At 44.5% G+C, this 12,905-nt stretch overlaps 1 protein-coding gene across 10 annotated transcripts in view; it reads right to left on the reverse strand.

Annotated features, from left to right (window-relative positions):
* Window positions 1–12,905, reverse strand: part of LOC146171923 (uncharacterized) — a 244,196-nt gene that overhangs the window by 192,616 nt on the left and 38,675 nt on the right. For 2 of the 10 annotated variants that reach the window (XR_014702686.1, XM_084586158.1), the window contains one exon: window positions 9,022–9,326. The exons of 1 other annotated variant lie outside the window; for it this stretch is intronic. Coding sequence is in view for 5 of the 9 variants with exons in the window: in XM_084586158.1 (XP_084442284.1) it covers window positions 9,269–9,326 (58 nt within the window). In the remaining 4 variants the exon portion in view is untranslated. Of the gene's footprint in view, window positions 1–4,575; window positions 6,228–8,531; window positions 9,327–9,706; window positions 9,778–11,677; window positions 11,783–12,905 lie in introns of those variants that run through there. 7 more of the 10 variants (XM_084586156.1, XM_084586157.1, XM_084586154.1 and 4 more) reach the window with 7 other exon arrangements.

Raw genomic sequence — 12,905 nt, forward strand, 5'->3', positions numbered from 1 at the left:
AGCGGTAGAACAGCCCGAATGCAAGGGAATTAAAGATTGCGCTATCACATACAATGAGATCACAGAATCTTACAAATTAGATCGAGAAGTATACCCTCCTCCAGATCGGTCTCTCACTAACAATGAAGCACGCATCTGGAGGCGATTACAAGCCGATAACTACATCTGCCCTGTCTGGGTTTTCTTAACACAGACCGGGGAGGAAGAAGATTCTAAATGTAAAAATTGCGGACAAAAAGGCACGCTAGATCATATAATATGGCAATGCGCCGATTCCCCAGGCGCCGGCATTAACATTGATAGTAGAGAAGCCTGGGAGGTTTGGCTGCGGAGCGGAGATCCCACCGTTCAGCGGCACGCGACCCGCCTGGCGGCTGAGGCCGTGAAGAGTGCTTGTAACCTCACCTGACCTCAGCCTGCGGGGCCCTCCTGACCCGCTACCCGGCCTGCGTGCCGGGGGCGGGAGATGAAGGGCTCCTTTTCGGTGGAAATAAAGTTTTCATTCATTCATTCATTCTGACGTTTGACCGCCATAATTTCGCCGAGTGGCAAGGCGCCCGAATTATGCTAATGAGACTATGGCGACAGGCAAGCTGATTTATGCAGCCGTTAGCCTACCGTAGTTTCTTAGCTTGTTAAAAGTAAAAGGATAACTTTATATACACCTTGCATGGCTTTTTAAACGCAATAGAAAGGCAAATTATGAGCGCGTATGAAATAAAGGACGCTTGAGACAATCTCTAATGGGGGTAGAAGCGTGCGGCCACGTGACGACGCTAACTGCTTTCTTATTTCAAACCCTTTCTTCCCAAGGTAAGAAATCATTGCTCTGCGCGGTTATGATAACCCAGCAATGGCGGCGGCCATGGAGGGAGGCATGAAGACCTTACTTACCTGAACTTGCAGAGAGCCGGCTCCGTAGACTGCGCATGCGTGCCCAGAACCAAAGTGGAAAGGAGGATGCGTTGATTCTCTCGACGGATGTGACGTCAAATAACTTTTAGAGGCTAGAGCCACGCCCGTGGCAGCAGCCGACCCCACACACGTTTCTCCTGCTGCCACGCACGGAAATACGTCACACTCACGTGACCCGTGCATGATGACGTCAGTGGTTGTGCGCTTCCGTTTAAAATGGCGCGTTGCAAGGCGTGCAATTCCTAGCATTGCCTCCTTAGCCGAGTGGCGTTTCATCTGTGTGAAATTTGTTCGTTGTCATAGCTTTAAAGCCGTTAATTTTGTTGCGGCGGTATTAATTATTGCTATTGGTACGCATGAGTTCTTTTGTGTTGTGAGTTGTGCGGTAAAGACGAAGTGTTTCACGCGCACAGCGAGAAAAAGATGCTACATATTTTGGCGACAAGGATGGTAGCGTAAACCAGGACTTCGGCGTGGACTGCTGACCGTCCATCATGAGCTTTTCGGGTCTTCAGCCGCCTCCGCCCTTCCGTGGGAGTAATGGAGGCTGGCGTTCCACAACTACATGCTGGCGTCTGGTGCCTCCACTAGATACCTCCACACTTCTGCTAACCGGAGAGGGCTATCCTGCCAGCGAATTTTCTACACATTGTCGCCGTCGTCCCCTTCAGCGCCTACCGCTGCTGCCTCACACTCCGGTGACGATGCTATCTTTTTACTGGCGACGCACTACAAATCTTCCATAAATGTGATCGCCGCACGCCACCGTTTTCAACGCTGAGTACAAACTGCCGGAGAGATGGCATATGAGTACACATCGCTGCCCTTCGCAGCCTTGTCGGCGACTGCGGTTTTTTTGGGAGCTTCGCAGACTACAAAATCAGGAACCAGCTGGTGAAGAAGACCATTAGTCACCATTTCGGTGAACGCCATCTCCTTCTTGACTTTCTCGCGCGCCCTGGCCTTTGCTAGACAGTGCCAGCAAGCTTGCCATGAAGCAAATGAGCTGTCGGGAGAGGTGGCTCCAGTACAGCGCGTGAGATGCGAGTGCACATCATAACGGGTCCCTCAGGTCCCTTGCATCAAATGCAGTTGCCACGTATGTAAATCTTCATCTGCACTTCCGGAGCGCTCGTGCTATCGCTGCGGTTCTCCTACCCACCTGGCGAACGACTCCACGTGGCAAGCTCGCAAGTAGAATAGCCAGCCTCTAATCCGCGGGCGCACGACTCTCCGTCTTCCCCGGCACGCGTGCCGGGGGCGGGGAAGAGGACGCCCATTTCCGATGGAAATAAAAAGTTGTGCAACCAACCAATCGCAAACGGAAGTGTCGTCGGTGCGGCAAAGTGGGCCATTTGGAATCTGCAAGTCGTCTGATCGTTCCAGTGAAGTGCAGAAAGTCGAAGATGATTCCTCCAGCAGTGATGCTATTGTACGTCTCCACTGTTCCTCTGCAACCTGTTGCTTTGCCAGACAAGCTTTGGGATAAGCCTGCAATCGACATCGTGGGGCGTTTCGACCAAGCTCCTAGTAACTGTCGCTTTGCTATAACACTCGTTGACTATTACAGTAAATGGCCGGAGGCTTCTTTCACAACTGCCACAGTTCAAGAATTGCTTCTAGGTACATTTGTTCACAAGGGTTACCCTGAAAAGATTGTGTTGGATCACGGATCACAATTCTCATCCTCGGGGTATACGTAACTGCTACTCCTCAGTTTATGACCCCCAAGCCAATGGACTTGTAGGACAGTTTAATAAGGTTTTCAGGGCATATGTTCAGATGGCTCTTTGCGAGCGACGTAACCTACGTACAGCTATTATTGAACTCTGTGTCTATCGCTGTGCGCCACATGCCACGACAGGAATCGCTCCAGCCATCCTAGTTCATGGCCAGATGCCTCGCATAAGACTTAACGTTGCGTGCCTGCCAGATCAGTGCTTCTCGACTGATCGCACAAGAGCGCTGAAGCTCTAATGCCAGTGGCTAGAGCAGAAGTAAGCCAAATATAAGCTTTATGCAGACCAGCGGAGTGTAACCAAGCACTGTGACTTTCAGATTGGCAACTATGTGTGAGTTCGTAAGCCGATTGTGCGAGGCAAGCTGGCTGCTCGGTTTCGGAGCCTTGAAGAGTTGTGGAGCAAATTGGACCAGTCTCATACCTGCTGGATGATGGGCGAGTGTGGCACTCGTCCAAATTATGAGCTGTTAGGAAAGCAGTTCAGTGCCAACCTCCGCCTTCAGCTCTGATGGCTCTCCTCGCTAACATTTTGTTGCCCACTGACTGCACCCGAGTGTCGACCAGTCCACGTACCAGAAACGCAGACCAGAGTCCAACCTCGCGTAGCCCCAATAACGCTGATGTTAGCCTGGGAACTTCCTCATTCCTGGCTTTGCCTGACACAGAACCGACAGACCCCCCCTGAACCCAAGTGTGCCTCAACAGCAGCAACTACTACTCCTCTTCCTTCTCCCTGCAGAAGCATTTGTCAAAAGAAGCTTCCCGCAAGGTTTAAAAGACTGTGATGTATTAAAGGATATTTAGCCATTTGCTAGCAAGCTTTTTTTTTTTTTTTTTAAGTGCGGTGGAAATGTGATAAAGACGAAGTGTTGTTGCACATGTGCATGGAAGAAAACGAGGAAGTGAAATACAGAACGGCTGGGGAGCAGTCAATTGCTGCGTTGCTGTCTTGTCTACGCTACAAGTTGCCTTATGTTTCTTTGGCTCGAACCCAGGTGCTCCAGAACAGTAGTTGGTTATGTAAAGTATTGCACAATTGAGGTGTAGGCATTTGGTAGGAATGAGCCAGTCTTTTGCATATAGTATTACATAGCCCTTCTGGCCTTTTGTGCATATCGTCACATGCGAGAGTCGGGCTTTAGTGACGTGAACATTTCTGAGCGGTTCAGTTTAAAGGGATGTTCCTTACTTTTGCTCACCTTCAAATAGTGCGTTGTGTGGTGGCTGCATGGTGACTAGGACAGTGAATTACATTGACCAATATTTTTCATCATGCAGTCACGATTTTGTACGAGCAGATGGAAATAGCTAAAGATGTTTGCACAGGGCAAATGACATCTATGTTCTTGTTTACCAACTCACTTGACCAGTTAGCTTATGGTGTTGTCGAGAGCAAGCCTTTGGCGTAAATCGCTTTCTTCGCCATTCTCCTGTGAGACCAGAACATGTACACAGCTAGTGTAAACCAGACCACTCGGCTGCTACACAGAAACGACCGTTATAGGCAGGCACTACATTGTGCATCCAAAGTGGTGAGGGAACCATATCTGGTAAACTTTACCAGTAGGCCTGTTCCTTGGCTGAAGTTGCAGAGGTGCTCCGTTCAGTGCACCTACTGGAGGAATAGTCGAGCCTCCTCATTCTGGACTGGAGCTGACCAGCGAGGCCATTTATTAGGACGACTTTCCACCAACAGGGTTATCTGCTTTTACTTCAGGTTTCCATGAAACATAATTAAATAGTGCTCCTTTGTTAAGGCGTGACACTGATCTGCTCCCTTTTTAACAGTGATCGGATGTTCCAAGAGCCTAAATGGAGAAGGTTGCATACACATGCAATTAAATTACTTAGCATTTACTAAACATAATTATTCAGTCATATTTTTTGACCTACTATGTCTAAATATTAAAACATCCTCGCAGCCAGTGGAACTAAATTTTTTAATCAAGAGTTTTATGGGTTGAATTCATGATCAAACCGGACAAAAAGCACAACAGCTGTATACATTCTAGACCGACTTTGGCTATCAGGGACACTGTAGGGGAGGGTTCTGGATCATTTCGATCACCTTTAACTTCAAAAGGCATTGACTGCACAGTACATGGGTGCTATGCTTTCTGCATCAATCCAAACATGGCTGCCACGCCTACGGTCAAACCACGGTACCCTGGTTCAGTGGTTGAGCATCTTAACCACCGAGCCACTGCGGTAGGGTATAAGTAAAAAAATAGGTGAATAAAACTTGACTTTTTTCTTGGCACACACCATAGTTTATTTCATCCATGTCTCTGCTGTAACACCCTAAGTACATGTACTTAACTTAACAATAATGAATCAAAAGCCCAGACATTTGTGTTTGGTGCATGATAGCCACAGCTGCTTATGCACCATAAAACCCCATATAATTAGACATTGAAACTCTGTGTATGGGCCCACAACTTTAAACCCAAGCTCTAAGGCCATCTCTAGCCCATGCAGTGCTCAGGGCACTGCTGCCACCCAATCACGTGATCTTGCAACTTTGGGGCCAGGTTGCAAAGCTTAAACAGTTACTGCACACTCCTAAAGCACTGTATGCAATGACTATGGCAAAGGAAGGCGACAGACGGTGGCATGCGGGCACCATCTACAAAGCTATTCGATAGCCCCTTTCGGGCCCTAACAGGAAGAACACTTTCATATAATGCCTCCTTCCTGGTAAGCATGTGAAGCTCTCATTGTTACAATTGTTGTTTTGTTTTTTTTTTTTTTGTTTTTTTTGAATTATGGTTATGAGGAGCAGTACCCTCCCCTATTTTTTTTTTGTGCCACCCCACCGAGAGTGCCATGGCATCCCTGATTTTCTGCAAGAGTAGAGTTGCCTGGAACTTTCTATGATTCTGTTACTCTTCAAAAATGCTTGCTTTTGTCGCAATGCCCAGTCTACTCCCTTGGCTTTGGTATCTGTGACAGCACCTTTTGCATGACATTGTGGCCCATAAGGCTTGACAGCAGTAGTCAGTAAGTCAGGCGGAGAAGGAAACAACTTTATTCAACGCATTACTAAGTGTCAAGAATGTCCTGGGCCAGGGTCACTAAGGCCAACTGATCATTAAGTCAAGCACAGATTCCTCATGAACTTTTACTAAAGCTTTCGTAGCACACTTGTTGCATGCAGGTTATTTGCATGGTTGGTCAAAAGACCCCATGCCTTGGGGTGTGCAGTCAAGCTGCACAATGGGGAACTTGTGAAGCTGAAAAATTTTCTCAGGGAAGCAGACAAGACCCATTCTCACCTTACATACATTTTGAGCTTTGGGCTCTTTGTGCCTCATAAAAGAGCCAGAAGATTGTGACCTATTATACACATTCTGCTTCATAAAGTGCTTTTAAATGGCACCTTCATTTTTTAACAATGACTTTTTAATAACCAAGAAAAAGCAAAAAAATATGCCAAATTCAAATTTACTGCAAAAGCTATACAGCATGGGGTAAATAAAAAAGACGTGAGGTATGTCTGATGCCGTGGCCTTTGTCTTCAACCATCTGAGGATGTCTCTTGCAGTTGGCAGGTGACATGAACAGGTGACTCCTGTGATGTCACAAGACCGCGTGTCATTGTTGAAGTGGCAAGTGCTGCTAAATTTAGCTTCGCCATTGAGATGGGAGGGTGAGATCAAAATCCAGCCTTCTAGGACTCTTGGGTCCCAGGCTAGACATGCTACCCTAGGTCACACAAGCACATTCATTCAGCTTGGTTAAAGCTGGTCTTTATATTTATGTCACTCCTGGCAGCTTGAACAACATACATCACGGTCCACTTCACACCGTGTCTCTGGCAGGTGGCATGGCTGGCCACTTTTCGGCTGTTTCAGTGACATCATCTGTCTTAAATTTACCTGCCTTTGTGTTTGCTCGCATTAAATGTGCGTGTGACGTCAGCAGCGACATATGTTCTCATGTGGTTTAACCATGTAAACTGTCCTGATCTTCAATTTGCTTCAAGATAGCAGGCCTGGTCCTTTGTGGCAGTTGTCAAATGCCGAGAAGCATGCGCTAAGTGATGCAAGGAACAGCAGGCAAAAAGATACAGGCGTCATCTACATATAACGTCTATCAAGATAACTATGCCAAACCAGTGTTTTTCATTGCTCTATTAGATTTAGGCACATTAAACTTATAATTTTTTTCAAACATATTTAACAGCAAAAGGTCAGCATTTCTTTTTTTAGAGTACAGATCTAAGTATGATTGTTTTTGCATTAACTAGCCTTACATTGAATACTTGTTCCTGCAAAAAGGCTAAGGTAAACCCCAAGTACCAGGCCACAGCGACCTCTTTTCGATGGGTAAACCAGGGCACCTTTGTGTTGAGCGATGTCAGTGCATGTTATAAAACGCCGGGTGGTTGAAATTTCCGGAGGACTCCACTATGAAGTCTCATAGCCTGAGTTGCTTTGGGATGTTAAACCCATAAGTTAAACTAAACTAGTAAACCCCAAGTGATCTTTCTTTACCAACACAGGAGTAGCATGTTATACTGCTGATAAGAAAGTTAACTATCATTGAAAATAATATGTTCCAAAAAAGAAAAACTGAAATCCAAAATCAAGTCTGTCTAATTAAACTGCCATCCAAGAAAATTCTGCCCCAAGTACAAAATTCAGAAATGTGTACCCTATCAAAATGCAATATGTGAGTGCATACAGCTGCAGGTATAGTAATCTACTGGCAGTAAATTTACTGCCAATGGGTTCTTAAAGAGACATGCATGTGAGCACATACTGCTAGCCGACAGAAAAGCATACTTCTGAGCTGTATATTATTTTCTTAGTCACTGCATAAAGTTTCGACTAAACATGTGCTTGCCTTTTGACCTTGTGGCCAGCAGGCACCATTACAACACTTTGAACTTGCACAGATTACAGCAACATGTTTTTGTTGGCATCAAGGAATTTTTCAAATTCGCGTGACTTTTAGAATAAAAACAACCAAAGTAATGTATATATGTCTTTGTGTGCATTCTTGCGACAAGGTACCCTAGTCACTTAACTATATGTCAGAGTTTTTACTATATCAAAGTTTACTATAGCAGGATTCTACTTATATGGACTCTTGTGAAATTGCTGCATCTACTGTCCAGCAACCAAACATTTATACACACAGCACAGCCATCCTGCTTTAAGTAGACCCCTTTACAGTAAAGTCACTGGGACCAGCAAAAATCTTTACTATATCAGTTGTTGGTGATGACATGGTTCTGAAGATGCTGCCTGGTAGTTAAATGGGCACTTACTGAACACGTCTTGTTGCTTAATAAAAAAAAACACTGAAATACCTTCCATCTCTCCCTTATCTCTTCATGCAACTTTTTTCAGTTATAAAAATTTTTTACATCTTGTGGAAGTACTTTTTAAGCATGAGGACAGTGTAGCTACAAATACAACCAAGTATGGCTTAATGTGAAAACCAAAGCTTTACATGAACACGGTGTCACTTTTTGCTGTTCCTGTCCTTTAAAAGGCAATAAATGATAAATGCGCGTGGCAGTCAAGTGCTGCAAGAACGCACATGCTGCACCTCTTCTTCTTACCTCCGCTGCCTCATGCTTTGTGCTGCACTGTGCTGTGAATGTTCGCCCAATTCCTCCCCTTCCCTTTTTCTTGCCGCACTTTTACTATCCTTTGCTTTCTGAACGGACCGCACCGCCTCTTTTTCATGTTTGTAGACAGCTTTACTTTTTTTTTTTCTACGCCCTGCGTGCTTTCCCTCATGGCTTCAAGGCTTCCGTAAAGTAGGCTTCTCCTGAATCTGCTTAGCCTGGTGGTAAAGCCACTTAAAAAAAAAAAGACATTTTTTTTTTTTTTTTTCAAATAAAAAATATATATTTGCCACGCGATTCTAGGTAGTGCGCGGGAGCGAGAGTCGTCGCCGCGACCAGGTGCACGTTACTATAACGGATGTCTGCCAAAAATGTCTTTACTATAAAGGGGGAGAAATGTACAGTCGTGAGCAAAAGTGGTATACAACACTCAGCCAGTGGCGAAGCGCGCGAAAACTGCATGCCAATTACTTTATCTAGCAACAGCTATCTGTGATCGGAACAATAGTGGCAGTGCCCCATTTTATCCACATGCATGTGTCACTGTCGCTGTCTCTTGCGCTGTCGTATAGGTGGCATTTTTACGCAGTTTTCCCGAGCTCTGTCACTGGCTGAGTATTGTATACCACTTTCGCTCACGACTGTACAGTTGTCTATGGAAGATAAACAGGGACTTCGGTTTCACTTTACTATATCAGAGTTTACTATGCGGGGTTCTACTTATATGGACTCTTGTGAAAATATCTACTCTCCAGTAACCAAACACACTGCACAGTCATCCTGAAAATAACAGCTTGAGGGGCTAGTTGGTGCTGCATAATACCCAGAAATGTGGCGCAACAAACACAAACACATGCATGTTTTTGTGTTTATTGCGCCACATTTCTGGGTATTATACAGTCGTCCTGCTTTATTTTTCACGTTTTCGAGCGATAGCACAAGTGCACTGGTCCACGGTCAATGGATGCGTAAGATTACTCTTGCCAGTTGAATTCGGGGCCTTTTTTAGCTACAGAGTCGGCACCTGTGAATCAAGTCCCAACATCAATATATGCTGGTGTCATCCTGACATCCCAACAACGTTCCATCCTGGAAAGTGTGAAAGAGTATTTACAGCTCTGTGAGAAAACTTGACCTCGGTTTTTATTTTTATATTTTTACAATTAACAGATTACGTGAGCGTAAGCATGTGCCAGAAGGCAGAACATGAAGTCCCGGCGGCCCATGACATGAACTAAAATGAACATCTGCTCTGGTGGCTTCTCTGCAGTACATAGGTGTCAAGGGGCGCAGCGCACGCGCGCGCGCACACGCACACACACACGCACACACGCACGCACACACACACACACACACACACGCACGCGCACACACACACACACACACACACACACACACAAGCCTACAAGCAGGCTGCGCCTAAGGGCAAAATGAGGCAAATCAGCTGAGAGCAACATTGATACACTTACATATGAAGGCCGGTTCTCGGGTAAGCAACATAAAAAAAATGCTGTAACATTCAGACACGACGGCGGCTTTTCTGCAGTGCAAAGAGCAAAGCAAACTCATCACGACCTAATTGCCGATATAGATCAGTATTCAGGTAATAAATATGTCAAATCCTTAATTCTGAACGGGTCAACCTTCTTTTTTATATTTTTATTCTGTAGAGAAGTTCAGCAACTGCCTTGAAAGTGCAGCTGGTAATGTGAAAGGCTTTTGAATGGACTGTTCAAAATTCACAAGTAATTTACCGAACTGCCTGCTATATCAGCGAAACCACAATGTTAAACTACATTTTTCCACAGTATTGAAAATAAACACGCGCCTAATATTTCTTTGGTCATAAATATGACCATTCATTGGCTTCCTTAACTCAAACGTATTTAATTGTGACGAACAGCGCGGGCTCGTTTCACTATCTTTGTTTGGTACGTGTCATATATCGTACGTACTAACATGTTATTTTGTAGATAGCCTGTAAGATATTGTTTATCTGCTCACTAAACACGTTTGTAGGTACCGGCTTTCCTGGCTCTAAATAAACAGACTAAAATGAAAAACGTTTAATTTCAGTCGGAATAGTTTTTCCAATTTGGCACTCCAAATTGGTTAGAATGAACTGTCAATTTTGAAAGAGGCTGAAATTGTATACACGCAGTAGGTATATCAAATTATCTGGGTGATGCATCTATCGTATATATAGGACTATATATAGGAAAGATGCATCACCCAGATAATATAAATTTATTTATATATCATTTATAGTTATAATAAATTATATATGTGTGTGTGTGTGTGTGTGTGTGTGTGTGTGTGTGTGTGTGTGTGTGTGTGTGTGTGTGTGTGTGTGTGTGTGTGTGTGTGTGTGTGTGTGTGTGTGTGTGTGTGTGTGTGTGTGTGTGTGTGTGTGTGTGTGTGTGTGTGTGTGTGTGTGTGTGTGTGTGTGTGTGTGTGTGTGTGTGTGTGTGTGTGTGTGTGTGTGTGTGTGTGTGTGTGTGTGTGTGTGTGTGTGTGTGTGTGTGTGTGTGAATTGGACCTCACAACCTACAAGGATTTCTTGGTATATAAGCTACAAAACCCTCAAGATAAACAAATATACAAAAGGATATTCCAGGGTCAGCCACCATAGTGGCTTTTGCAGATGTCTTTGCGATAAGACTGTTTCGTACAATGTCAACCTTGGCTCTAACTTTGCTATGTAAATTCCACGGCAATTAAAAAAGCAACCACTATTTTTAAAATAACAATTAATATGGGAAGAGAAGACGTGAATTAATTATTCAGATAATCATTGACCATATTAATACATGCAGTGCAATTAATTTCCCTTAATTCATACCAATATTGTATACATTACAGAAAATAAACAACTGATTGCAATTATACACTATATCTGAAATTATTACGCACAGTGATCAATTACGACACATGGAAAGTAAGCAAACAACACCAAGAAAATTACTTTTAAGCTCCTTCCAATTATTGTCATAACACAAATATGCTTGAACTGCAATGAATCAGTGCGATTTTCTTTATATTTTGTTTAATACCACTTCAAGACATATTTGTTAATTGTTCGAAGTTGACAGTTTGCGCACGTTTATTCTCAAGAAGTCAACAGCTACTAAACGCATACTCCATGTATTCACAGGAGGGAAGAGCAGTACTTTTAAATCCTCGATGTAACAAGCGTCGATATATCGAAATCCTCGGTGTAATGAAGCATTTTTAATTTGCTTGTCACAAATTAACTTCGTGTTCATAGAAGTTGCACCATATACATTTAGTTTCACTATAAGGAAGCAAATATTGCCGCACTTTCTATGAAGCGAAATTGCGTTGCTAGCTCAAGAAGAACGCGAGAAATTGTGCCGCGAGTTGGAAGGGTTAAGCGGTGCGCGTACAGATGCGCATACCGGCGAGCGTACATCACCTACTGGTTAAAGCGCCTGCGCCACCTGGGGTAGTACGGGCGAGGTTTGCGAACGTAGTGTTGGCCGAATCCACTAGGCGACGCGACCAACTCCGCAGTTGTAAAGCCCCTGGAATTACGCAGTGGGACTATCAGCAAGACCAGACGGGACAAGGAGCAACTTTCGCAGCATGTCTCCCCCGCCCCTGCACACACAGACACACACAAAAAGAACCCCCCAAAAAAAAAGCGTGCAAAAAACGTCTTTCTCCTATTTGACAACGGCAACAGGCAATGAATGCGGCGCGCCTTTAGCGCTGAAAGGGAGCCGAGCTGCAATTATCGCAGTTATTTACTCCGAAGGGTGGTAAAATTTTGGAAGGGTCGGCATATAAATGATCACAGCCGCATGACAGCTTCATTTCCCAAATATAACTGAACTGAAAGATCTGATGGAGACGTAGGCGCCGGCTCATCGCCGATTGTTCACGAGCGTGCACTTTAATGTCGTATATAGGTATATCACCCAGGGTCAGTGGCATAGCCAGAAAGTTTTTTCGAGGGAGGCTGACGTTGCTGCTCAGCCTCCTCCGTATCGAGATGCCTTTCACAAATTTGTCACCTCTCAACTGAGCCATAAATTCTGCATGCCGGGATGCAAAATTGCACGGAAGAATGGTGGTACCCTCCGGGGCTTCCATTCCATCGAGTATGCTGAGCATTTATTGTTTCAGACGAAGATTATTCAATTTATCGAATGCAGAACTGAAAATTCATCGTAGCCAGTTTTCCAGCCATACAATTAAGGTTAGTTCTAATACGTAGTGTTCCTAACGGACCCGCAGATGAAATGGTTGTCTGCACTCTCTCCAGTGTGCTTATATAACTTTGATTATAATGCAGTATCTGCATACTATACTGTTACGAACAGACGAGGACTCCCAGCAGACCACTTCGACAGAAGCCTCATAAGCCCTCCTCTTGGCTACGCCCCTGATATCACTAGTGGCGTAAATCGCGGCTGCAGCCGCGGTCCGTGACCGTCCTTTCGATTTGTTCGGGTAGTGGGACACAGCGTATATGCGAATGGCTCAGCAGAATTAGATGTCAGAAAGCATATATATGTGTTGCAATCGCAATCTTCCTAGAATAGCCATGCAACGATCTACGTGTGTTAGTGTTTGAATTAAAGCCTATATGTTATTTGCAGTCAGTATATAGGGACTAGCATTATAATTTAAGGTATAGTCTTG

This window comes from Amblyomma maculatum, unplaced genomic scaffold (assembly GCF_055883805.1).
Source record: "Amblyomma maculatum isolate TAMU_Amacu unplaced genomic scaffold, ASM5588380v1 scaffold_15, whole genome shotgun sequence".
Taxonomy (NCBI): Eukaryota; Metazoa; Arthropoda; class Arachnida; order Ixodida; family Ixodidae; genus Amblyomma; species Amblyomma maculatum.